The sequence below is a fragment of the Candoia aspera genome, chromosome 4 (assembly GCF_035149785.1).
Source record: "Candoia aspera isolate rCanAsp1 chromosome 4, rCanAsp1.hap2, whole genome shotgun sequence".
Lineage (NCBI taxonomy): Eukaryota > Metazoa > Chordata > Lepidosauria > Squamata > Boidae > Candoia > Candoia aspera.
The window spans coordinates 102,190,057-102,216,868 of NC_086156.1; the positions used below are offsets into that span (position 1 = coordinate 102,190,057).

General features: G+C 43.9%; 2 protein-coding genes across 3 annotated transcripts; one reads left to right on the forward strand and one right to left on the reverse strand.

Annotated features, from left to right (window-relative positions):
• Window positions 1-1,998: 1,998 nt before the first annotated feature.
• LOC134496777 (sesquipedalian-1-like) lies at window positions 1,999-6,255 on the forward strand. The gene is made up of 3 exons (XM_063302488.1): window positions 1,999-2,086; window positions 4,377-4,441; window positions 5,475-6,255. Exons 1-3 carry the CDS (start codon window positions 1,999-2,001, stop codon window positions 6,102-6,104), a joined length of 783 nt encoding a protein of 260 aa, XP_063158558.1. The 3' UTR covers window positions 6,105-6,255.
• Window positions 6,256-12,126: 5,871 nt separating this feature from the next.
• On the reverse strand, window positions 12,127-25,540 carry TBC1D10B (TBC1 domain family member 10B). 2 transcript variants are annotated; one of them, XM_063301373.1, is made up of 10 exons: window positions 24,516-24,604; window positions 19,559-19,634; window positions 19,178-19,277; window positions 18,942-19,049; window positions 18,294-18,400; window positions 17,594-17,708; window positions 16,920-16,985; window positions 15,188-15,377; window positions 14,066-14,220; window positions 12,127-13,304 (listed from the first exon to the last, which is right to left on the reverse strand). In XM_063301373.1, exons 3-10 carry the CDS (start codon window positions 19,220-19,222, stop codon window positions 12,615-12,617), a joined length of 1,476 nt encoding a protein of 491 aa, XP_063157443.1. In that variant the 5' UTR covers window positions 19,223-19,277; window positions 19,559-19,634; window positions 24,516-24,604; the 3' UTR covers window positions 12,127-12,614. The 2 variants fall into 2 exon arrangements, with proteins under 2 accessions (XP_063157443.1, XP_063157442.1); XM_063301372.1 differs by lacking the exon at window positions 19,559-19,634 and having other exon boundaries at window positions 24,516-25,540.
• Window positions 25,541-26,812: the final 1,272 nt, after the last annotated feature.

Consider the following 26,812-nt stretch of genomic DNA (forward strand, 5'->3'; position numbering starts at 1 on the left):
AATACTCCTTCCTTCCTCCTATTTTCCTCAACCACCACCCTGTGAGGTGAATTGGGCTGAAAGAGAGTGACTGGTCCAAAGTCCAAAGCCAGCTTTCATGCCTTTCACTCACCATTTCCTGGTTTCTAGCCCAGTGCCTTAAACATTAGTGGGGGTTTTGGCCTCCCAATATATCTATAGCTTTCAAGTTTCCTCATTGGTTTTCAGTCAAGTATTAACCAAATCTGTCCATACTTAGCTTTTTGAGATCAGCCAAGGTAGCTTATTCTCCAGTGTTCCACCAGTTAAAGCAGGCAGAGATCCCTGTATAACTGTGGAATGCAACTTAAGTGAAAGAGCTTTATTACAGGAATCTGCACCACAATTTTGCTATTATACCAGGTACTGCATTTAAGCAAGACTTGAGACTCATTCTTAAGTTACTGTTCACCTCTTATTCCTCAGTTACCTGAGTGTGATGAAACAGAGGAGATACATTCTCCCCTAAAAGTCTAATTTGGATCAAAGAGAATAATTTGCTGGGGGCATTCAGCAGTTCAGGCCTTATTAACCAAGGTAGGACTCATCCTGTGTTCTCAAGCAAAAATAGAATGCATATGCTTCGTCCCTTCAAGAACTGCTGCTCTTCCTTATTTTACTTCAGTGCTGAACCAGTGGTTTTACATCAGTGTTTTTCAAACTTGGCAACTTTTAAGATGTGTGGAATTCTGGGAGTTGAAGTCCATGCATCTTACAGTTGCCAATTTTGAAAAACACCATTTTACATGATTCTGGCTACTATCTAGCTGATGGTTAGGACTGATGGGCATTAAGTCCAATATCATCTTATAAGTCACGTTTCACCTTCTTCCTTACAGTAATATGCATGTTAATTGCATTTTCTCTCTACTTGATTCTGGGCCTTTCAAAATGATACAAAGGACAGGATTCTCCAGATATCCTCCTAATGCAGCCTACCCAAATTTGGTACCAGACAGCTGTGTTGGCAACTATATGCAGAAACTAATTCTGTCATATAATAGCTGTCTGCACAAATCTGTTTGCAGCACAGATCTGGTTACCAGTAATTTACACAGGATTTACTTAGTCCAGTTTTCACACAATACATCATAAAATAACCAGATAGATTTAAGTTCACCCATCTGGTTCATGGTGTCATGTAAACACAGCTTGGGAATTCTCAACACAGCTAGCTTGGGATTTGTAGAGTGGAAATCAGATACATCAGGAGGACACTGGGTTGGGGAAAGCTGCCGTAACATATGCAGACAGTTTGTCAGATATAGGTAGTCCTCATTTAGTGACCACAATTGGGACAATGTTAAGTGCAGCAGTCGCTAAGTAAAACTGCAACTGTGCTTATGATCTTACTTCAGCTTTCCTTTGCAGACCTGTGAAGGTTGTAAATGCAAGGATTGGTTGTAAAGTTACTTTTTCCTCACCATCATAACTGAGAACAAGGTTGCTAAATGAGGACTACCTGCACCTAGCAGTTAAACTCCACCCATCTCTCAGTAAGCCTGAAGCTGAGCTATATAACCTCTAGAACTAAGCAGAAGAGTTAATTTTTAGAATTGTTTTTCTGAAATAGGATTTTACTCATCCTATCCATCACCATTTCATCATGCCATCTTCTCAGAGTAGCTTACTGTATGAATAATAGAAACAAAAATAGAAAATTATTTAAAGAAGAAAATATTAGAAATAAATGTAAGGCTCACTCATTAAAAACTTGGTAAATCCAAAGGTTTTAATGACAGAAGAGAAAGAATGTAGGATTTTTAACAGAGTGCTATAAAAATGTATACCTTGACTTTTTGACTCTCTCCATTTTGCAGAACAATTTGTGCTATAAGCAACCCATTTTTTTTCCTCCTAAAACTGGTTCTCTTTAGGACCAGAAAGAACGCTAGCTTGTGGTTAGGTTCCCTGCTCATTGCTGATTCCTTCCTTTTTCTAGCCATTTGTTCTTCTAAGTCATTTGGAAAGCAAGAAACCATGATCAAAGTCTCTTCCTGCACTTACCTCTTTTATTCTGGAACAGGAGATCAAATTACTTCGAATGCCACTTGGTTAGAGGACACAGGTGAGTTTTAGCCCCACCCTCTTCAACTAGGAAATCATTGCTTTTGAATTTAGAGGAAAGGAAAAGCCTTCTCGTGAAAAATCTAAGGGAAAAACTCCATGAATTTGGCACCAAAGGTAAGGACTGAACATATTCAGCAAATGCTTGCATGTCATCGTTTTCTCTTACTATCTTATCTGGGGCTTGTGATTAATTTACCTTAAATATCCCTGAAAATGCCCCCACCCAGCCCCTTGGATAACTCAGAATCTAATGCAATTTTGTATAACTGTTTTAAGTCCCCATTTGGGCATGTCTGAAGGCTGCCCATCACTTCATGTAGCAATATGAAGTAGGATCCATATGGTTGCAAATTGGTCACTTTTCCTCTCCCTCCCCTTCTAACCCACTTTCCTTTCATGCTCAAAAGCTTACTCCTTTTCTGTGACATTTTATGTACTACCTCAGTGTAGATTTTGCTTCTGTATCAGCCTTCCCAGTCTCTGAAGTCTTTTTATTCCCCCGCAGAACTTCACCACTCTTTTGTGAAACCATTCCTGTACAGTATGTCCTCATTCAAATCCTTTCTCTTTTTTCATTCTCTTTTCCCTTTAACTCCCTTTCCATTCTTGTTTTTACTTTTCCTTCCTACTTTAGCTTCTTTTTTCAAGGTCAGTTGCCATTTCCAACCAGCATATGCTTTAAACCACATGTAATGGCATGGCTGAGCCCTTTGGGTGAAAGGCTGGAGTCTCAAACCTCTCCTACAGGCCTTCTTAGTCTATATACCCTATCTCGGCCTCCTGTCTTGGTGTGGAGGCTTGGTGGTTCCTGTTGCCACAACTTACCTTCCAGGGGGTACCTCACCTGGCACCCTTCTCCAACTCTGGCATGTGTGAGACAGAGGGCTCCCACAAGCTATGCTACTCTTCTGGCAATTTTTTTTTAAAAAGAGGAAAAAATTACAGTGTCTCTCAACCCTGGCAACTTTGTGTGGACTTTTATGGGTGGTGAGTCTATACCAGTGTTTCTCAACCTTGGCAGCTTGAGGATGTGTGGACTTCAACTCCCAGAATTCCTGAGCCAGCCATGCTGGCTAGGGAATTCTGGGAGGTGCAGTCCACACATCTTAAAATTGCCAGGGTTGAGAAACACTGACCCAGAGTGCCAAATCCTGGCCCTTTAGTGTTGAGGTGGGTGACTTTCCCTCCCCCTCTGGAGATAGTCCCTCAAGAGAGAAATTAAATGCAACTTAAGAAACAATACCTTTTTAACTTTAAGTTGTCACATGCCAAACATTCCTTGCTAAAAGAATAAAAAAAATATAGGGCTATTCAAATCAGAGATCAGGACTTGAGAAAAATATAAAGGAAAACATGAGCCTCTGAGCAGAGCAGAGGATGTTGCTGGTCTGCTCCAACAAGCAACTGCTTGTAAAGGGGTTTCAGGTTGCATATAGCAACAAATAATGAGTTTGCGCAAAGAAAATAAATTCCAGGGATGATAAAGCTTAAAAGAACAACACACAAGGGAAAAATAAACATGAAAATTCTAATAGTTTTTTGCCTAGATGTATACCTAATTCCTCTGGGACACATGGATTCCTGAGGAAAAGCGTTCTGTTTGCTTCCCTAGATTTTTTCCCATCTCCTAATAAATCTCCTTTCCCATCTTTGATCAGGAGGAAGATGCTATTTCTTTCCTTTGTCCCTGGTCCTCAGCTTCTGTCTTCATTTTAAAACAAAACTCTTTCCAGTCCAGGAGTGGAGGGGCCAGGAGTATCTGCTTGTTATATGTGACCAAAAAATCGTAGCTCCCTGGGATTGTTGTAGATTCAGATCATTGGCTGCCTGTCAGTGCTGAAAGGATGCCTGCCCATTCAGTTTACCTTTGCTATACAGTAGTTAATAAATCACAGGGCTGTTTGCACAAGTTACAAGTCACAATGATGAAGTTTAGATCTTTTGGTACCTTCAGATCAGTTTTTGACTCCTGACAACTGCCTGGACAAGACTCTGCAGTTTTCTTGGCAAGGTTTTTCAGAAGTGGTTTGCCATTGCCTCGTTCCCAGGGCTGAGAGAGAGTGACTGGCCCAAGGTCACCCAGCTGGCTTTGTGCCTGAGGCGGGACTAGAACTCACGGTCTCCCAGTTTCTAGGCTGAGGCCTTAACTGCTACACCAAACTGGCTGTCCAGTGACGTCATGCCATAAGCCAAACCCAAGTAAATTATGGCTTAGTTACACTATGTCATCCTTGCTCTGCCCCTAGGCCACCAGGAAGGCAACCTCTTTTCCTCCTAAGTATGAAAAGCGGTGTTGTCTGCTGTGCCAGAGCCAGCAGCAGTATCTGGTTCATCTGCTGCATTTTGTTTCAAGGTAGGCAAACACCACTACTGTGTGTGGGCCATAAACATGCCTCTCCCCCCAATCACTGTTCTCCACTTTTTTTTAAATAAGTTCACCAAGGAAACAGAGGGCCTGATTCTTTTTAATGATTTTAGTGATTTTTAAAAAGATTTTAGTGATTTTTAAAAAACAACAACAGTTGGAATACTGAATTGTGTTGAACACTAGACCTGTCTTTTTCCCCCCCACCTAGGTGAAATTGACAAGAATTCTGCCACTTTCTCCTTCTAGCCCAAGCCACAGGAAAAATGGTAAAACTGGTGTTTTCTTTTTTCCTTTTTTGTAAAAATCTGATCAACCGGTGGGCACACCGGTGTTGGAATTCTGGGTAGGCACATGAACATTCCCAAGATTGGAGTGATTGACAATGAGGGGGCATGGAGTAAATGCATAATGCTCTAGCTACACCCCACTGCCCCCTTGTGGTTAGTAGGTCACAGGCGCTAAAAAAACCCAGTGCCCTGGGACTCACACCTCCATCAAGTGCAAGGGGAGGGGGGGCAGAACATCCGGCCATCAGCGTGGCCAAAGTGGAGGAACTGGTTGACTTCTGACAAGGGACTTTGTAAGCTGGCTTCATTTCTACATGAGAATCAAGCAGCTTAAGGTTGCAATGACCAAAAGTCCCACTTCCTGAAGCAAAAGGAACATGGCTTAAATATCCTTTGCTAGTGAACTACAAAATGCTCAGGCTGCTGGGGAAATGTAACTTAACACATTTTGAAGGAAATGTATAAAGCCTGGCTTAAGGAAAACTGCTCAGCTCAGCTCCTCCCTTAGCGCCTTAATCTTCCTCTTGACGTACAGCTTCTTTTATCTATACCAGTGTTTCTCAACCGTGGCAACTTGAAGATGTGTGGACTTCAATTCCCAGAATTCCCCAGCCAGCATGGCTGGCTGGGGAATTCTGGGAGTTGGAGTCCACACATCTTCAAGCTGCCAAGGTTGAGAAACACTGATCTGTATGTTCCCTCATCCTCATTTCCTATTGTTACTTATGCAGTTTCAGAGTCTGCCTACCACAAAACTCCACATGGCCAGCAGTCTTACCTCTTCCCACTTGGAACAGCCCCCAGACAGGCAGGGCCTACTTTATAAGAAAAGTAACCGCGCTGCTTCCTACCAGCCCTGCTGGTGTGAGCTCCGAGGAAATCTCCTTTTCTGCCGGGAACAGTCCGGAGACCGAGCTCATTTTCAGCTCATTGTTTTGGAAGGCTGCACGGTGGAATTGCAGGAATCTTCATCAGAGCCACACACCTTTAAAATCTGCTACCCCAATGATTTGCCTGATCAGTCGTATAAGATGGCTGCTGAGAACCAAAAAACCATGGAAGATTGGGTGCGGGCGCTGAGCACAGCAGGGTTTGAGTACCTCCGAGCTTTGGTTACTGAGCTGGAAGGGCAATTTCACAGGCTGAAGAGCCAACAGTACTCTAAGGAAGAAGCAAGACACAAGGCAACAGACCTTACACTGCCATCTTCAACGCTGGCAAAACAAAGAAGACTCACTCATATGGATTTTGCTTGCCTCCATTATGAATTTGGAGAGGCTGTTGTAAGAGCTAAGCAACAGTGGCAGGAGGGAAAGAGAAAGCAGGTTCCAGAAAGCGAGAGCGTAATACATTTTGAATAGGACAATCAGCAATCCCAAACATTTGGCTGTAACCAATGAATTCTGGGACACCTAAAGTTTTAGTTGGTATCTGTGAAAAAGATAAATCTCATTTTAAAACATTCCTTGTTTTTTAAAAGAAATGCTTTTAATAAATGTGTATTTTGAAAAAGTTGGGAGCCAATTTTTTTGAGACTAATGCAGCAACAACCACACTCAAGAAGAACAAGAGCTGTTCTTAGGAAAGGGATATTTGTGGGTTTTATTGTGGGTGGGAATCTTTGGTTACACTAGTGCCTGAACCTATGAACAAAATCACATATCCAGAATAGGAGAGTGGTTCCCCCTCAGGATCTTTTCCAGGAAGAGTCAAAATATTGTTTTTCAGTTAGGCAGGATTGGGATCTACTAATACTGCAGTCTGATCTATACTGGACAGCAGGAGCATATTACTAACAAAAATAATCAATGGATTCCCAAATGTACAGTGTGCGCACAATTATTAGGCAAGTTGTATTTTTGAGGATGAATTTCATTACTGAACAACTACAGTGCTCTCAGTCAATCCAAAATGTTAATAAACCTCAAACCTGAATATTTAACAAAGTAAAAGTGAGGTTTTGGCTTTCTTAGGAGCATATCTATGTGTGCACAATTATTGGGCAACTATTGTGCAGAATTATTATGCAACTAAATGAAAAAGGAAAATTCCCCCATCTCACTCATTTATTTTCATCTGTTAAAGTGAGAATAAACAACTCAAAATTTACAAATAAACCTTTCTGACATTTCAAACAAAAAATCAGTGACCAATATAGCCACCCTTCCTTGCAATAACAGTCATAAGCCTTCCATTCATGGAGTCTGTCAGTTTCTTGATCTGTTGACGATCAACTTTTTGTGCAGCAGCAACCACAGCCTCCCACTGTTCAGAGAGGTGTACTGTTTTCCTTCACCATAAATCTCCTGTTTGAGAAGGGCCCACAAGTTCTCAATAGGGTTTAGGTCAGGTGAGGAAGGGGGCCATGTCGTCATTCTTTCATCTTTGAGGCCTTTACTGGCTAGCCACGCAGTGGAGTACTTCGATGCATGCGATGGAGCATTGTCCTGCATAAACATCATGGTCTTCTTGAAAGATGCAGACTTTTTCCTGTACCACTGCTTGAAGAAAGTGTCTTCTAAAAACTGGCAGTAGGTTTGGGAGTTGATTTTGAGTCTATCTTCAACCCGAAAAGGTCCAGCTAGCTCATCTTTAATAATACCAGCGCATACCAGTACCCCATCTCCACCTTGCTGGCGTCTGAGTCGAAGTGGAGCTCTGTGCCCGTTACTGATCCAGCCACGGGCCCATCCATCTGGTCTGTCAAGAGTCACTCTCATCTTATCAGTCCATCAAACCTTTGAAAAATCTGTCTTCAGATATTTCTTGGCCCAGTCTTGCCGTTTCAACTTATGTGTCTTGTTCAGTGGTGGTCGAGTTTCAGCCTTCCTTACCTTGGCCGTGTTTCTGAGCACTGAACACCTGGTACTTCTAGGCACTCCAGGTAGGTTGCAGTTCTGGAATATGACAGCACTGGAGGATAATGGGTTCCTGGTAGCTTCACATTTGATTCTTCTCAAATCTTTGGCAGTTAATTTGCGTCTTTTTTTCTCAACACGTTTCTCGCGACCCTGTTCACTATTTGCAACAAAATGTTTGATGGTTCTGTGGTCATGCCACAATATCTTAGCAATTTCAAGAGTGCTGCATACCTCTGAAAGACTTTTTACAATTTTTTACTTTTCAGAGTCAGTTAAATCTCTTTTTTGGCCCATTTTGCCTGAGGAAAAGCAGCTGCCTAATAATTATGCACAACTTGATTTAGGGTATTGATCTCCTTAGGACACGCCCTCCCTCATTACACAAATACACATCACCTGATATGCTTATATCCAATAAGCATTCAGGTTTATACAGCTTGGAGGTGGAAAATATGCATAAAAATGATATGGTCAAAATACTCACTTGCCTAATAATTGTGCACACAGTGTATGTTTAGAATAAAACATGGAACCAATTTTGAAAAAGGTTGTCTATACCGGCTTTTCCAATGTGATGCCATCTAGATGCTTGAGGCTACAACTGGCAACTTCTAGCCAGCATAGCCATCGGGGTGTAGAAATACTAATCAAACAAGTATCAGTTGAGGTCATCGGTATCCAGGCTAGAGGACCTTCTCAGGCCTGCTATCAAATGCCACTTTAGACAGAGAAGGCAGGGACTATGGTGTTTTCCCCCCAACAATTAGCTTCTTTCTCCCACCTAAGTGAAAATAGTGTTTTCTATATATCATTTATTAAGGATTTCCTCAAGCTTTATTACAAGTTGCATCATCTATGATGTTCTCATTTACTTTTTATTTAGCTCAGCTTTAAAAACTAAAAAAACAATCCTTGTTTCAGACAACTCTTTGAAGAACAGTCCACACCTTTTCTGAGGCTGATTCTGCATAGAATCGTTGCATAGTGATTCTTAACTGTGGTCTCATGAGGATGTTCCAACTTTGGGCAGCCAATGGAGGAAGTGCGCCATAGGAATCCCTGCTCCCCTTCTGCAGGAAACTCTTGACAGTCAGCAGAGATGAGATGTTGCATGTTACTTATTCTGAAGAAAACCTCAAATCCTAGATTTCCTCTCCAGACTCTTAAATACAACAACAACAACAAATAAAACTGGAGTGTGTTCTACGACCGGAAGCCTAACATACAATACTTTATTTACAATGAAGCCAAATACATATAAGCTCCCAGAATGAAAATTTAGGGGGGCTGCAGTTGGCAACGAAGAGAATGGAGAACCAGGTTACTCTCAAGATAATCCCAGTACGACACACATTTATCTTTTACTCCTTTGTTTTAGCTTCCAGAATACAGTGCTTCATTTTTTTTTTCTCTTTCCCACTTCCGCCATGTTCCCAATGACCTAAGCCAAGTGTGAGTGACAAATGGCTCTCCAGATGATGTTCAACTGTAATACCCATTGACTTTGTTGGCTAGAGCTGAGAAGTTGACATCAACATCCGGAGGGCCACCAAATCACAGAACTTATAGCTAGGAAGAGGGGAAGGAATCTGATGGAAATTACTAGTAGAAAAAAGGAGTATGACATACTGCTTTATGCTTACTCCTTTTTTTCCTTAACAGTATCACAGCCACCCAGTACAGCATTTCCCCAGCCTAATTAAACTTCTAGTAATGGTTAAGAAACTGCAGTGAAAGAATGCTGTACATGTGGATGAGGATGCAAATTCAAATCTCCAATGACTGTGGCTAGATTAATCATACTTCATATCACTGAAGTATGATCACTGTAGGAGCAAAATGAAATTCCATCAGGTGCCCACCAAGGTACTATTCAAAGAACAGGATGTGGCAAAGTGTACAAATCATTGTAACAGACCCAATGGGTAAAATTCTTCAAATGGCTGACCCAACTGGAGGCTTTGCTGTGAGCCAAGTCCTCCTGTCTCCAACCTCCCCACCACCACCACCACAGCCTGGTCACACAAGTTTTGGAGGATCAGGCCACTCATTTGGCTGCTGCCAAAGAAGCTGTAATCTCCTTTTCTATTTCCTACTGTTTTCCCTCTGAAGGGGAAAAAAAAATCTGCAGTGGCACCATCAGAGTTGGAACAACCTTGGGCAGGTTCAGGGGAAAAGCAGACACTCCCACGTTTCTGCCCATGTTTCACCCTGCCCTCATACAGCATGAGATGAAAGGTGAAATGTACAATGAGATGGAATGCTTAGAAAAACCAGGTTTTAACAAAGCCTCTCTAGGACTTGATTTCAGTCATGAATGTCAGAGAATAAACAATACAGTTAGCTGTCCAGAAAGGATTTGACTCTCATCACAACCTGCTCTATTTAGGACTAAATCCAAATCCCTCTGGGTTGTCTGAATCCATCTCCCTCCGGTTAACTGAAGTTTGCATGATACAAGCTATCTGAACCAGGACTTCTTCAATAAACACAACATTTCTCTTGACCTGAACAATCCAATTCCACAAAAATAAATAACTTAATTCATCCTTGGTTAACAAAGACACTTGACAAAGTTGAACCCCATTTTGTTAACATTTTAGACAAATCAATGCAGAAGGATGGGGAATCTAATAAAAATGAAAGACAAATAACGAAAAGAAAAAGTATTAACAAGTAGGACAGCAAAGAGTTGTTATTCGTAACTTACTGCTCGACCAAATTAGGGGCAGTGACAAAAAAAAACCTTTAAAAATAACAATAAGGCATGGGGAGAAGATGGATTCCTAATTTCCAGTGTCTGTCCCATTAAATAAGAGCACAAGATCAAAAAAATCCCAAATATCTGTATACATAATTACAATACTGAAACATATATATAATATATGTGTTAGAAAGAAAAAGTATATACAGAGAGGAGAATGGGCTAATAGAAGATTTTTGTTAGGTCCTGTATAGGTATGTGAATTCAAAGAGAAACTGCTATTTGGTACAGGTATATCTGAGGAAGTAAAATTCTGAAACAGGTTCATGATTTTCAAACTATTCACAACTGCAGAGAATGTGACACAAGAGAAGAAAAAGATGCTGCAGAAGATGCAACCAGAGTTGGGAACACACGAGTCCAGTAGGGACTCATAACAGCCCAATCTGACTTCCAAGGCAGCAAGAATTCATCTTCCAGTTTCAAGCTCCCCAAATCTCCCCCCACAAAATCAAAATTCCTAAGTTTGTCAACCCTACCGACCTGCCAATATTATCTTCTTAGACTGCATAGAATAGAAACCAACAGTTGCCTTCTGCTCCAACACTGAAGGTTTGCAAGGCAGTATCGGCACCTAGTTCCTCAAAAGGAAACGGATCTCCTTTGTGGTCGCACAGCGAACCACAGAGAAAAATGCCTAGAGCAAATACATTCCAATTATTTTAAAAGGACTATTTTCTGTAGAAGGACAAGGAAATCAAGCATGCATCACTTAGGAATATTTGTTAATATCTACATCAACAAGCTATAAACCAGCTTTAAACCAGCTTCATCAGCCATAGCTCAAGAAACTCTGTAGGTTTTGTGAAAAGACAGGGGAGCAGCGGTAAAATAGGAATGCATTCTCAGCATCTTCAAAAAGTACACCCCAGGAACTGTCTAAGTAAATCAATGAAGGTTAAAAACTAATTCTTAAGTAATTTATTCTGTAATGGAGAGGTATCCTTTGCGTGTGTGTTTTTAAAGGATGGGATTAAAAGCTAAATGTATTCCAGTAACAAACACTTCCATATTTTAGAGGTCTAGCACTTGGGGAGACACAAGTTTACCAAAATCTCCTCTTGGGGGGCAGAAGTTCCCCCCAAAAGCAGTTACCTCTTTTTGACAAAGTAGCAAGCAACCAGACCAAGGTTACCCTGCCACATCTCTCAGGAATGTTTCTGCCCAAAGCTATTTCTCAAGGACAGGAAATGGACCTTTTTTTCTTGTTCTGACTGAAACTGAGACGGCACGTCAAAACCAGAGAACCAGAAAATGTAGCCTCTCTCTGTGACCCAATCTAATTACTCCTCTTTTCTGAGCCAACGCAGCGAACTTTCTAGACACTGAGATCTCTTTTTTCCCTTGTCGACTGCCAGGAATCCCTTACATAGGATCAGCCAAGAGTGCAAGGTTGGCTTCCAAATCTCCTGCCTCCAGTTTTCACACAGATCACTGTAGGACAGGAGAAAAGCCAACAGGCCCAAGCTTCCCCTCTCCTGAATGTCCAGCCTGGAAAAAGCCACCCTGCCTATCGTCAAATGGTTCAGAAAAGAGTGGCGATTTGGTCCGGAAACAAACAGCTTAGCCTGTAGGAAGCCATGCAAGGGGGAGGAGGGGGCAAGGCAGGTACATACTGTATCTAGATGGGACTTTTCCTAAGTGCCTTGTGGAGCCCATCGGGTTGAGGAGAATTGGGAAAAAATAAGCAATAGTGTTAAAAGGGCCCATCCACCTTGCAGCGGCAGAAGAGTCTGGAGGAGGGGGGTAAGGAGGAGTCCACCCTTTGCTTCTCTGGATCTCATACCTGGAGCGGTTAAGTGGTTTCAAGGGGAGATGGTTCTCTACAAAGTACTTGTTAATAACGCAATTACTTCCTTGGTTAGGCTCCAAGCTTGGAGGGGACGGAGGAGGGTTGTGCAGCTGCACCTGTTGGTGGTGGTGAAACTCACACGGGGCCACCATCTTCTCTATCCACAGCAGCTATCAGGGACCATTTCTCCCTGGTCGTTACGGCAGAGGAGAGCAGGATGGGGGACTCACACCCACCTCAGGCACACAAAAGAGGTAAACTCCTGGACTCTGGGAAAGTATCCTCTGACCCTCCGTGACCCTAAGTCTAGGGGTTCGGTGCACAACAGCAATGCCCCTCGGCGTATCTCCTCTGGCCCTCTGGGTCCTTCAACCACAACATGTCTCTAGTGGCCACCACCTTCTTGGTCCGTGGGGGTTGTCCAGACTTGTGTTGTCCCGCCCGTTAGTATTATTCAAAAGTAAGTGTCTTGGAGCACTGACCCCCCTGGGGCTTCTCCATCTTTTCCTTCTTCGGTGGCCGATTTGGATTCTTTTTTCCTCAGAGAGAGCTTCTTCTCTTTCTTCAGCTTGGCCTCCTCTTTGGTTCGTTCCTTCTGCTGCTTCTTCTCCCGCTCCTTCTCCTGCTTCTCCCGCTCCTTCTGCAGCTTCTTCTCCCGCTCCTTCTGCAGCTTCTGCTTTTCCTTTTCTACCTTCTCTTGCTTCTCCCGTTCTTTTTCTTTCCGCTTTTCCGCTTTGCTGCTGCTTCCTGCTTTCGTAGGGCCGCCCAAGGGCGTGTTGTTCCCAGTAGGAGAGGGCAGGGCGGCGTGAAGGCCTTCGGACACCACCACCTGGTTCTGGGTGGCAGAAGGGACTGGGGAAGGGGCGGGAGACTCGGCCAAGGTACCTATGGAATGGACTGGGGAGAAGGAAGGGCCACTGATGCTGCCCAGAGCAACCCTCTGCTTCAGCCCTGTGAGGCTCAAGAGGCTGGCGCTGGCAGTCAGGGGGGGGTTCATACGGTAGCGCTCCTCATGGATTGCCCGCGAGCCGTGTAGTCGGCGGGAGGGCTTGTACTGGAGCTCCCCCCGAGTTTCCCGCCATTTCTTCAGCTGGGTGGTATTCTCCCGCTCTATGAGGGCTTCAGTAACTGGAAGATTCATCACCTGCACCAGACAGGGGACAGAAACAGGAGGAGGAGGAATAACTAACTACATGTGGCATCTTTTGGTTCGAACAGGTGGTCCTCGCTTAATGACCACAATTGAGACCGGAATTTCTGTTGCTAAGCAAAGCGGTCATTAAGAGAATCTGACCTGATTTTACGATGGCAGTCATTAAATGAATCACCTGGTCATTAAGTGAATCATGCAGTTCCCCATTGATTTTGCTTGCCAGAAACTGGCCGGGAAGATTGAAAATGGCAATCATGTGACCATGGGATGCTACAAAGGTCATAAATGCAAACCGGTTGCCATGCGCCATAATTGTGATCATGTGACTGTGGGGGACATTGCAATGGTCGTAAGTGTGAGGACCGGTCATAAGTCAGTTTTTCCTGCACCATTATAAGTCCAAACCATCACTAAATGAATGGTTGTTAAGCGAGGACTATCTGCATTCCTTCTACAGCTAAGGACCTTGTCATGAAGTACATGTAAGTCAGGAGCACATCTCGTTCAACATATTCAATCCTCTTCATACAAAGCATCCTTCACTAACCCTCTTCTCCTTGTTTCCTTTCCACACAAGAGATATCAGCAATCACTTCTCAATATTCAATGAGTTTCCAGCTTCAAAGACTTTATCTTCTTTTGTTATTTTGTTTATATTATATTTGAAAACTGTGTGTCATTAGCTGCTCAGAGGACTTTGGGGCAGCAATAAAAATACTGTAAGCAACGAAGAAAAAGGTTGGGATCCTCACCTCATGGACCAAGTAGTCCTCTTGCATGGCCTGAACAGGCAGGTTCCGCAGTTTCTCCATTGTCTCATACATGCCCTGGCAGGACCGCAGCTTGTCCACTGAGCCCAAGGTGTTCCTGAGTAGCACCAAGCCCACTCGGAAAATTATCTTCACCCCTGCAAGGAGGTGAGGAGGAGGAACAGAGGACCAAACAAAAGAAAAAGGGCAGAGAAAGGTGAAATATATGCCCAAAGGCATGGTTGGGAACACAAGGTTCGATGCAGTTGAATGAACCAAAGTCCATCCAAGGAGAAATGTCGTAAGATTTTAAAACAATCCCTGCTGAATTGGGCTCTCTAATCTAGCATCCCATCCCACTTTCCATCTGGGAAGCCACTGGGTGCCCACAAAGGTGTGTGTTGCTGCCCACTAGGAAGATACACCACCCACCCCTGGCTCTAGTCTGTATTTTATTGCCCTCTAAATGAGGGATCACCATCACGTTGTAGAACAGAGGATTTTATAATTCAGCTCATGTGCAGAGAATCATTTTGCCTATCCTGAATCTAATGCTAAAGCCATAATTTTTTTATTTAGTAACCCAAGGTTCTAGCACAATGGAACCATTATCCTAAGCATTCTTGCAAAGACAAGTCTTATTGAATACAACGGGACTTAATTCCAAGGTACAATGCATAGTCCATACTCAGACAGACAAAAAAAACAAAACAAAACCATGCATAATTTGCAAACATCTGTCTCGTCAGCTTAGTTCTCCCGGCAAGGACATCAGATGATCCACAGTACCATTTGCAGATAAATTATTCTAGACTGGATTTGACATCATACAATTCTTCTTTCTCTCCCCCCACCCTTCTTTTTTGGCAGACAGCCCTTGTGACTGCCAAGATGCTGGCCATGACTACGTAAATAATGGCTCAGGAAGTTTTCCTCCATCCAGTGAGTTAAAAGCAATTCAGAAAGAGAGCAGGAATTAAAAAACAAAAAACCAGAGACTGCAGAATCACTGTGGGTTTTTTTCCCCTTCTTGACTGAATCTGTGTAAGGGGAGAAGCAGGCATCAGGGAGCCAGACCCGCAGGACTTGACAGAAAGCCAAACGGAATTGAAGGTCGTAGCTCACCTTCGCAGAAAAACATATCCCACACGCGTAACACTGAGCACCAGGGCAAGGTCCGGGAGAAGATGCACATAAACCACTCCGTCATGTACAAGATGGGATCAATCTTGTATCTCTTCAAGTGACGATAGGCAATGGGAGATGCTCGTCGGAGCAGCGCAAAGAAGATCTCCCCGTCTAACTGGATTGCCTCCTGAACAAGAAGCACAAGGTACAGATGGGATCTGGAGTGAATTCAGGGGCCCTGGAAGTGACAGCCTGTATTCCCCTCTCCCCACAATGCTTCTAGGGTTTTCTCATTGAGAAAAGAATCGAGGCCTCCCAGATCTGGTTCTACACAATGCTTATAGCCTCTGTTAGCAGCAGAGGAAGATGGGGAGATGAGACGCAGAACTGGTTAAGTTTACCAAGCTGTTCTCCATGCATCAAGCTGTTGTTTGCTTAACCACTGTTTGTTGAACATAACACAACTGGCTGGGTCCAGACACCACACTAAGCCATAAAGGCATGGCTCATATAACATTCCAGACCAAAGTCAAATAGACTTCATTATGGGTTGGCCTGCTGCCTGAATGCCAAAAAATCTGCAAGACTGAAGTGGTTCCAACTGCTCCAGCTTTCTGTAGGCAAAAATCGTGTTGCTCCTTTCAATTCGATTAATTAAGGAACCAGATTGACCTCAAAGGGTGGTAGGGCTCAGCTTTGCTCATCATCAGCCATCTGCCAGAAGTTGGTGTAACTCATGACAGATAACTCATGGTTAACTCGCTCTTCAGATCAGTCACAAATATGAAATTTCAAATTGACCCAGAGGGGGGAGAAGGGGAAGTGAGAACAGGTTGGAGAAGAAACCTGTCAAAAGATCAACTGAGATGAAGCGGCCCAATATAGAAAAGCATTTCTTTATAACAAGTACATATCCCAGCAGTCAAAGGCAAAAACGTTCTTCAGAGATGCAGGTAGCATCTGTCAGGAACCCCTTAAACCCAATACATCTATTTTCAAAATTGCCCTGCAGCTGCAAAATCCTGAAAAAAGATGAGCTCCTTTAAAGAGATGCAAACTTTTGCAAAACTAGCACCTTTTTTATCTTCAAATCCAATGCCCTACTGAATATTTTCAAACTCTGGGCCTCCCACCCTTTTCCAGGAAGCTTCTATGCTCCAGCACAACATATTCTTCTCCCAAGATATAACACTAAGTCATCCTTAAACCACACCAAGCAGCACAATGCTTTTGTAAATCAATAAGGGAACTCCATCCATTTGAGGGAGATAGGAAATCTGCAGGCCAAATCAGGTACCCAATCTCATCCATAACTCCCCCAAGATTCCTCTGCCAAGATTCAGCAACCAATAAACATTTTTCAGCACTGCAACTTATTTTTTAATCAACAAGGTATAAAACTGAATCAGGTCTGTTAAACCTCCAGCAAGCCTAATATATTCACTTTTTTATTTGTATACATCTACTTTGAATTAAAAAAAAACAAAAACCTCCAACCCTGAAAAAAGAGCCATGATACTGGCCCTTTTCCTCCTGGTGATGCCCATGTTACTACCTCCTTGACCCCCAGGGTCTTCAACATTTTAACAAGAAAATGGAACCCCTGGCCACAAAAAAAGCTGCCTGTCCTTACACTGGAAGTTTCTGTGTAGTACAAAAGGTATTCCCAGTGAAGAATCCCAGCGGAATCCTAAACTGCTTTTCTCTATGAGAATGCAGCCAAACTCACCAATCCAGCACTGTAGTAACCAGGAAGATATTTCTCACAGATTTGCACCAGGCACCAGAAAGCTTGCTGTGGAGAGAGATCAAGAAATCCTTAGCCCCAGATAGTCCCAGCAACCACACTTGGGTACATGGAAGGCCAGCTTTCTATCAAACCCCCCGTTAGAGCTTCACAGTTACGTGAACTAAGCCCAGCAAATCCAATTCCGGGGCATTTGCCCTCTCCCCTTAGGGCTTCCAGGTTTCTTCAGTGACACTGAAGTAATACATCAGAGCCTGTAGCAAAGCCACAGAAGGAGAATAAACAAAGTCACAATTTGAGAACAGATGCAGATCCCATCAGGCCTGCCTGTTAAAGTGTAATGGTTATGTCTTAACACGACACATGCATAACACTGCATGAAGACAGGGTCACTGTCAATGCTCCAGGCCCAGCTGCTGGAACTGGGAGAGTCCCTGGTAGTTCAAAGGGATAGAGGTGGATGTGTGGCAGAGCAGAATGCCTATGCAAAAGAACTGCTCCCAGTCAAGACCTCCAAGGTGCAGCGACTATTATACACGTGCCCCAACCTACTGAAATATTCTGCAGACATAAGTAAACCAGGAAGTGTGGTTCTTTCCCAGAGAAACCATGCTTTCCAAACGGGCTACTGCAGCGTGAATGAAGCAGCTCCTCACCTCTGCGGGCATATGCATCAACAAAACTGCAGCTACGGGTGCTTGTGCTTGGCAGTAACCTTCTTCTGGCCGGTAGATGGTGTAGGCTTTCAGGATGCGATACAGGTCCTGCTGCCTGTGACAGAGGAGAAGGATGAGGAGTGGGAGCAGAAAACTTGTCCAGTTCCAAGAAGACATCTGAACCAAACTGGAACCAGCTGGGAATGACTGGGAAATCTAATCTAGATTCTTGGACCCTGGAGCCTCCCATTTTCAAGACCAAATTCTCGCAAAGCAGAATTCCCCTCTATGTTCCTTTGGGGTATTTAATTAGTAACAGGGCCTATTGAGTAGTTAATGCTCAGCATTTACCAGATCATGTGCCAAGATGTTAATGAGACAGCAAGAAGTTCCTGATTATCACTGTGTCCCATTATCTTGTCTAGAGACAAGGAAAGCCACTGAAAGGTACATCAGAGGTGAAGTGCAAGAGCAGGGGTAGGGCTGGGGTGGCAGAGGCAATTCAAGACTAGAAAAAGCCAGGCCAATATGCGTACGGAAGTCTCAAAGCAGGTCGGGGGTGGCGAGCTGATTTAGTACGTGGAGGGAGAAGTATTTTATGAAGTTTGAGAAAGGAAAGAATCATAGTGACTTTCCAACCCCAGAAGGCGTTTTTTTTCTGAGCACTGTGACAAAAACACCCCCTCTTTAGTTCTCTCACCCATGGCCTCCCCGAGCTGCAAACATCTCGTGGAAAGGGAATTGCCTGTGGAGGTCCTTCTCAATCACATCAAGCCACTTGGGATCACCAGGCTCACGCTCCAATTCCTAGGAAAAAAAGCCAACAAAGAGGGAAAGGCTGTGAATTTGGAGACAGAAGCTTATCCTGCTGGACGTCCTTACTGCCTCTACAGCAGTGTTTTTCACCCTTGGCAGCTTTAAGATGTGTGGACTTCAAGTCCCAGTATTCCCCAGCCAGCATGCTGGCTGGAGAATTCTGGGACTTGAAGTCCACATGTCTGAAAGTTGCCAAGGGTGAGAAACACTGCTCTACAGGATTAACGGCTATCAATTGCCCTTATGGAAAGGATTCCAGAAAGACACAAGGTATCTGCTTGTTCGAGCTCAATTTTCTTCCTTCCCACCCCATTATTTGGGAGGGATCCCAATTATTATGTTTAGGGCTTTTTTTTACTGCGGTTTCATTAATATATTTTGATATTACTTGCAAGCTGCCTCAGAATAAGTTGTCTTTGGAAAAGCAGGACATAAAGGTACATATTAGAAATAATCAAACCTTCTGTATTCTCCAGGATAAGAAAGTAGGCTTCCCTGTATTTTAATAGCCTACAAAGATACACGGAAATACCTCAAATTTTCCCTGATTTTGATCCAAAAGCTCCTTGCTATTTGAGAGTAGTTGCCATGCTTTGGCACGGAGGGAAGAGGGAATCCCCTTACGGCAGCGCAATTTCACCTGCAATAAAATGAGCAATTACTAATAATGTGCAGTAAAGAAACAGAAATTCAAAACCCCAAAGCAGAAGTTAAGGCTCTTCTTTATTAGCCAGGAACAGAAGGTCTCTGATCCTGATCTCTGCTCACCTTCTGGAATCTACGTGACAGCCATTTGTCCCAATGGGAAAACATGTCCAGCCACTTAAGTTCCCTCTGCCTGGCTACATCCACAGCGATGGTGCTTTCCCTGAAGCAAAAAAAAAAAAAAATGAATGAGGAACAAGATTATGAGCTAAGAAAAATCCCACAAATGTAACATTTTGCATAATTCTGAAGTTTCTGCTCTACAGGGGAAGGGCTAAGGAGCTGTGCAATATGATGGGTCTCTCAGCTTCTCCTCTAGATTATGAGATTTCATCCAACAGAGGCAAAGTATACTGCTTTACTGAGAAGGGGAGAGCAAAGCAATTCAAACAGTAAAAGATAAACCCTTAGGATGGTGGCAAATTAAGCTTCTCCAAGGCTTACCTATTTTTTTCCCCAGAGTCTTAGTCCTTGGAAGCTGTCTTCCACAATCCCTTCTGCTCAGGATTACAGAATAAACCTATGAAATGGGTCACAAACACCCTCTAAGCTAGCATGCAGTCATCCCATTTTAAACATACTAACTTTGTTATGTCTATATTTAGCTAAATAGCCTACTGACATGGTAACTTAATTCAACACGTTCTTCATTGTTCACGCATACGCAATCAGATGCTGTACATGGTTAAAATCCCGGATTACACTTGTGGCATCTCCCCCTTGCCTTGTGGCTCCGAGAGGATTATGGGAGAACAGTTCCTTCTACATCTGGATCTCACTGGAGGTTTCTGTTCCACAAAGTTTGTGGTTTCTCACTGCCTATTATTGCCTCCAAGAGCATCTTATGCAGATGACCACACACAAACAAGCCTCACATGCAGCCTCCACCTTAACAACAGAACAAAGACATGAAAGAACATGCAGGGCAGCTGGGCTAGTGTTATCTGAAATTAGGAAGCTGCCTTCAGATAGCTGTGAGTCACGATCCACTGAGCCTTCCTTGAGAGCTTACAGGGCAAAAGTTATAACAAAAACTTATAACTTTTGTTATAACTCCAGTTATAACAAAAACTGGAGTTGTGCAACATCCAATTTCACGTACCCAACTTTCAAGTAAGGGGTTTCAGGAGGATGGTGATCATAAAAAACGATGGCAGGGCTCTAATTAACAGAACCCGGGGGGGGGGGACAGGAAGGGCTGCTTGCCAAACAGGAAGTGGTGAGACCAACTGTGAAAAGTCATAGAAGTAGATTTTCTGAGTGGGCGAGAAGAATACTGTGCTCCCACAGCCACACCAAGAAGAAGAAGCCAGTTAACTGGTGCTTTTGTGAAGCATATTTTCTCTGTCGAAAGATGCTAGGAGCCCCAACATAATTAGGCATGGCTTCCACTACCCTAAAGAACCCTATCAGCCTGCCTCCACTCACTCACTCACTGACCATGACAGTATTACAGATGCAATCCTGGACTTGGCCATTAATTATGCCCCCTCAAGTCTGCATCCTGCCCTTCCTTTCCCTGCAGCACAGGTAGTCATTATTTTATCCTCCCCTAAACCTTACAAGCAATTTGCCAAAGGCTATTAAGCCGTAGATAGACAAGGGATAATTTGAACCACCATTATCAACACCTGGCCAATTTTGTTTGGGCTCAAAAGCATGATCAAGCCTGCTTAGTACTTGAGTTGGACACCTCCGGCAAATCCCAAGGTGATAGGCTAGACGAGGAAGTCAAAAGAACATTCTGAAAGAAGGCAAAGAAAACCACTTTGCCAAGAAAATATAGCTGTGTCTGTGAAACCCCCAGCAGTTGAGCTTGACATGAAGCAGAGTCTTCAACTTGCATCTCTACCCATCCCCAGGACTAAAGCCCTTCTCCAGCCATGCTTTTCAGGAAACACAGAGGAGGGGAGGAAAAAGAGAATCCTATTTCATGATTAAGTGATATCAGATCCATGTTTTAACTAATGTTTGGCTATTGGAATAACGCAGGGAAAAAAGGCTAAATGGTTAAATGTAAACTGCAAACCCTAATTCTAGTCTCCTTTTCTAACCTTCTTTTCCAATTCAAGCTTTGTCCCAGATGAATAAAAGTGAATGTAACTGGAAAGTATGTCCAGAGCTTAGTCAAATTCTTCCACAGCACTACCTTCTCTGTTTCAGCTGTAAGCCAATTTAGTTCTTAGCATACACATCTTTTTTCTATTGGTTACTCTGTCTTGTGCTGATTAGCTTTCCTCAAAAACAGGCTTCCTGTAGAGGGTTCCCACTCCATAAGCAGCTGAGAATGACATAAGGTTAGTACAGATGGTTAGGCAGGAATAGCAGCTAATCCACAACCAAGAAGAGAATCTTGCCACAAAGGAAGAAACACCATGGTCCCCTCCCACAGCACGTACACCAACTGAAACAAAGCAAAACCTACAGTATAATCTGGAATGTTAACATGCTTCGTTATTATCTGCTTTCCTGCAGAAGAATATCATCACTGTCAGCAGACTACAGAATCATGGCAGAGCTTGCACTTGCCAAACTAGCAGCTAAAAGGTAATTCATGACCGAAAACTAGCAGCTGAAGACCGTTCCTGACAGCAGACACACATTTTTACATCTGTAAGTCTGTAAGCAACTCTTATATGTAGCAAAATTTGGTATGATTTGTTCCACCTCTTATTTTAACTGCGACTTAAATAAGAGTTTATAATTCCTTGGAGATGGCGTTTATGAATAGCAATTAGCTGCAACAATTTACAACAGAGAAACCACCATACCCTACCCCTGTTCAGAAGAATACTTTCATCTGCTAGCTGCCCGGAAGAAAAAACAACAGATGAAAGTGATTATTATCTTGCCCTGTTTTCAGCCTTCCCCTGAATACGGATTGGCTGCTGTTAGACAAAGGGCCAGACATTATAGGTTTCTAGAACTAGAAAGGCAGTTCTGAAATGTCCTTCAGCATCCTGAAATAACTTATGCTGAATCTCATGCTGCATAAGACAAAAGGGTAGGCGTCTGTTGCATTTTGCTCAAACTTTCAGATTAGCAAATCTTCCTCTTTAATGAACGGTCAGTTTCAGAGACAACTGCTGGAACTTGCCTTCCTGCCCAAACGCAGACCATAATGAGAGCTATGTCAATGTCTAGATCTGTACGCACACACTGTTTACATGCCAGAAGAGATCAGGGCCACAGGGAAAAGATTGTCCCCTCCAGTCACCATTCTATAAGGCAGTCTTTCTCAACCTTGACAACTTTAAGATGTGCGGACTTCAACTCCCAGAATTCCCCAGCCAGGCCGGCTGGGGAATTCTGGGAGTTGAAGTCCGCACATCTTAAAGTTGCCAAGGTTGAGAAGCACTGCCATAAGGCAAACAGATTACAATGCTGGCACAGCCACGTGAGTTTGAAAAGGCATGCTGAGTGCAGCTTGGCACCTATCACTCAGGGACCTTGGGAAGTGGTACATGTTATAATGCTGCATTTAACTATGTGATTGAGGACCACAGCTAACTGCTTCCCATACTGTTGTGAGTCCTGCAAGTTAACCTTTTCAAATCAACCCCAAATTTCCTGGCTTAATGGGATGTTGAGACACCATGGCAAAGAAAGGAAGGAGAAAAGCAGTAGTCAAATTCCAAATGGCAGGGCTTCTGGAACAGCAACACGTGCTTTTTCAGGCTGCACAAAGAATGCATCAACCTCAGCGCAAATTCATTATTGTGGCTGCCACCCTCTCTCAGCTCCAGTCTCATGGGAAACATAAGCTGATTCTAAAACAATCAGGAGCTTTAAAAGCTGCTTGAAATTAAGGCTGGGGGGTGGGTGTTCACAGTGACAAAACAGAAGCCAAGTTTGATGTATGGCTGTCCATTTTCATAAGTTTTCTTCAATAGTGACATGATTTCTTGAAGACCAGGCTATGATGAGTGGTCCATCTATTCTGTATCACATATCCAAAATAGACTAAGAAGAGATGGAGCAACAGTTTAAATATTTATTCTTTGTTCAGCCTCTGGCAGTTGAAGGCAGGGGTAGACCTAAGAATGTGGTTGTTTCCTTAGTGCACAGAGCCTATACAGATTTATCTAACAGGAGGCAGCATCTGGCTCAACTTATCTAGGCTCAGAAACTAAGTAGAGTCAAGCTTGTAGGTATTTGGATGGAAACACCCATATTCATTGTAGTGAAATACCAGAACTATAGGCTAGACTGGGAAGCAAAAAAAAAAAAAATCCAGAAAGCAACGGCAAACTGCTTATCTATTACTGTCAAGAAAACTATATGGATATGTCCATCAGGTTATCAGAATCAATCTTAACTTTAAGAAGACTTCACTTTTTTGAACTTTTGACCAGCGCAAATCCCAAAGCAGGAATTTTTTGCTGCTTTTCTTTCCACACCATTACAAAAGTATGCAGCTAATTGGGATTATTTAAAGAGAACAGCATGTGGAACAATTTTCATAACAAGTATTCAAGCCAATGAGAAACCATAGAAATATTGTCTGGAGCCACATTACTGGTGCTGCTCATTCAAAACCAAAAAAATCCATCACATGTATGGGCCAACTCAAGAAATATAGCCACTCAATCACAATGAAAAAGTGTGTGAAGTCACATCTCCGGGGACATGATTCTGATTTCACACCAAAGTGAAGAGCGTGCAAACTGAAAGGAAAAATATAGTTATGGAAAAGAGGATACATATACATCTTAGCCAGAAATGGAGTGGAGAAATGACTCATTCAGCAGACTAGAGCACCAGTGTTACAATGTTATATTTAAGAGTTTAAGGAAGAAGAACCTGGGATGGCCCAATTGCCTATTCTCGTGCCCCAGGTTACTTAGATTAATGGACCCTCCCTCCCATGCAGAAGTGAACAGTGTGTACAGTGTTGTCCACTTCTTTAGAGGAAGTAAAGTGCAATTTGTTAGTCACCCTTCAAATCTGATGCATACCAATTATAGAATGCTGGACTAGGATCAGAAGAAAAGGAAGTTTTTTGCTGAAAACAAACAAAACAGGATTTCCTCATTATCTCTTCCTTAATGCTAATCAGAAAAATGAAGGATTATTATATATTCCCAGAAAATTGTATCCTAGAGTCACTACTTTCAAACTAGAAAGAAACCATTTAAGAAATCTGATAGATAAGGGACCATCAATACTCTTTAACTGAGTGGCAGTGTAATCAGGACAGTACTTAAGACACAATTATTTCTCCTGAGTCCACTTTCTCCAGGATAAAAGCTAGTGGCCCATAGGGCAGAAATTTGAAGTTTGCCATTATCAGTCCCCTAGTCCAAGTGAGGGTGATGCCCATCACTGGACTAGTTTGACTGAGATACAGCACTACTTCTTCCCAGCATAGAAAGGCCATCATACTGGTGCCAATACTTACGGTGTTATAGAATACTGGCTGCCCCCTAGGAAGCCATATTTGTCAGTCTTACGGTATGCAAGTCCATTGATTTCAGAATCTGACCCCAGAGAGCTAGCATCATCAAGGAATCCAGGACCAGTCAGTGACTCCAATGTGCCTGACATGAGACTAACAGAATCTAAATAGCTCAAAGTATCAGAAGCTGGAGGGACCCGGGATGCAGTAGTGCCCAGACTAGACTGGGAACCCAGGTCTTGAAATGGTTGAGGAGTGGAAAAATCATGAGGTGCCAAACCCTCTGGAGTGGTTGGTGAAGTCTTCTCCGGTGGGGTCACAGGACTGGGGGCCACCACTACCACTGCTGGCGAAGCTGGTGGAACTGGTAGGGATTTCACTACTGCATCTTTTGGCAAAGCCACTGATGATGACATCATCCTGCCGTCATTTACTGTAGCCTTAGCAATAACAGGAACCATTGAATTCACCACAGGTACTAGATCTGCTGAAAATGCATCTCCCAGTGGAACTGCATCCCTTCCCAGGGTATCAGACATCATCTGTCCAGGATCTGTCACCCGTCCACTATCATTGGCCACAAGAGTCATCTCTGCAATCATCGCGGTTAATGTCACCTCTGTAGCGATGCAAGGTGCTGCCGGGGTAGTACCAGTTGGCACTGGGGCTTCTACGGTGTCCATTGTTACTGCATTGGCTGTTGCCAGGGGTGAAGCTGACTTGCTGTTGGTAGTCACTTCTAATGCTACAGGAGCTGGAGCCATCCGCTTGAGAATGTGAAGAACTGAACGAGAGGCGTTAGGTCGAGGTGGCGGCGATGGGGGATCCCCAGAACCTGTCTCCATAACAATGGCCCCCTCCCCCCCAGTGGGGGGGATGCGGCCTGGTCGCCCAGCCAATGCCTGAGCGACGGTGAGGGAGGGGAAGAGAAGAAGGAAGCTCAAAGCTTCGCGGCTCCCCCCGCCCCCCTACCTAGACGACGGCGGCAGCGGCGGCAGCTCGAACGAGAGAGAGAGAGAGAGAGAGAGAGGGAGGGAGGGAGGGAGATAACCACCCCAGGTTGCGCACGCACTCCAGGCTGCCCTGGCCGAAGTTCATCCAATGAACATCAAGGAGGAAGATGGCTTTATCCAATCACGAAAGAGTAAGAGAAATGGGCGACGAGGGCCTCGTAACGAAGAAGGGGACCTAGGGAGAACAAACCAATCGGAATGGAGCGGGGCTTGGGGACACAGCCAATCACTAAGGGGACAGCGATGAAAATGAGGAAGGAAGGCGAGGAGGTACTAAGACGAAAGGCGGAGCTAGCGGGAAGCGTCCGCCAATCATTGACAGGAATCCAGGATCAGGATTCCGTTTTCTTAGCCGGGACCCTGAGGAAGCTGAACAAACCGGAATAAAATAGACTGAAGTTATTGCTCGGAAGCTGAGAAGGCGCGAACTTAAACACTACCCAACCAATGAAAAGACGAACCGGCAAGCCTCCTCCAATCAGCAGAGAGAACAAAGAAAAAAACCTCTCTTGAAGCCACGAGCGCACGTGACACTAGTACGTGTGCTATATACGCGCCGGCTGTCGTCAAATTAACGGCAGCCGTAAGTGCGAGTCTTTCAAAGTAGCGTCCTTCCAATCCAATAGAGCGCCCGGATGTTAATCTGGACGCGAATGTTTCCAACATTGGCCAACCGATTGAAAGGCCAAACGTATTTCTGGCGGGTATGAGAGGGGTATCCAGATGGCCCAATAACGACACTAAGCCGAGGTCCTCCTGCGCGTCCCACATTTAAAACTAACGAGTTTCAGAGCCAGGGACCAATAAGGTAACATTCTGGGTGAGGATGACCGCTGAGGATTCTGATTGGCACCTGGGTTGACGAATCGGAGGCGAGGGGGAGGGTCCCAATGGTGCGGAGCCCGGGAGAGGCGGTTTTTTAACGTTCTTTCTAAGAGCTGGAGCGGAGTCACAGCAGCCTTTGCGCGCTGGGGTCGCTCGATCCGGTTTGCTTCCGTGTTCTTGCCCAGCGCCAGGATCCCCCGAGCAGGAAGAGACCTGAAAGCAGTGGCGATGCTGATTGAGTAACAGGGCTTCACTTTCGCTTCCCTCCAACGCTTTTGTTTCTCCTTGTTTAGGTCATTGCTAAAAGCTTTCATGTCTTCCTGGACAGTAGCCTTCCCCCACCTTGCTCCCCATCTTGAAGCTCAGACGGGTTGAGCTTCAAGACCGTAATCTCCTGTCAGCATGCGGAATTACACCACTCCTTCCTTGACAGCAACTGTACCCCACCTTGAAGTAGTATGG

What these genes read in the sequence shown, in the direction of transcription:
- LOC134496777 (XM_063302488.1), top strand. Translation starts at nt 1,999, where the DNA reads ATGATCAAAGTCTCTTCCTGCACTTACCTCTTTTATTCTGGAACAGGA. An exon ending in CACTTGGTTAGAGGACACAG is followed by an intron (nt 2,087 to 4,376) that starts GTGAGTTTTAGC and finishes AAGTATGAAAAG; the next exon opens with CGGTGTTGTCTGCTGTGCCA. An exon ending in CTGCTGCATTTTGTTTCAAG is followed by an intron (nt 4,442 to 5,474) that starts GTAGGCAAACAC and finishes TTACTTATGCAG; the next exon opens with TTTCAGAGTCTGCCTACCAC.
- TBC1D10B (XM_063301372.1), bottom strand. Translation starts at nt 25,357, where the DNA reads ATGGAGACAGGTTCTGGGGATCCCCCATCGCCGCCACCTCGACCTAAC. An exon ending in GCAGCTCGGGGAGGCCATGG is followed by an intron (nt 17,709 to 18,293) that starts GTGAGAGAACTA and finishes CCTCTGTCACAG; the next exon opens with GCAGCAGGACCTGTATCGCA. An exon ending in GTTACTACAGTGCTGGATTG is followed by an intron (nt 15,378 to 16,919) that starts GTGAGTTTGGCT and finishes CTTCTTGTTCAG; the next exon opens with GAGGCAATCCAGTTAGACGG.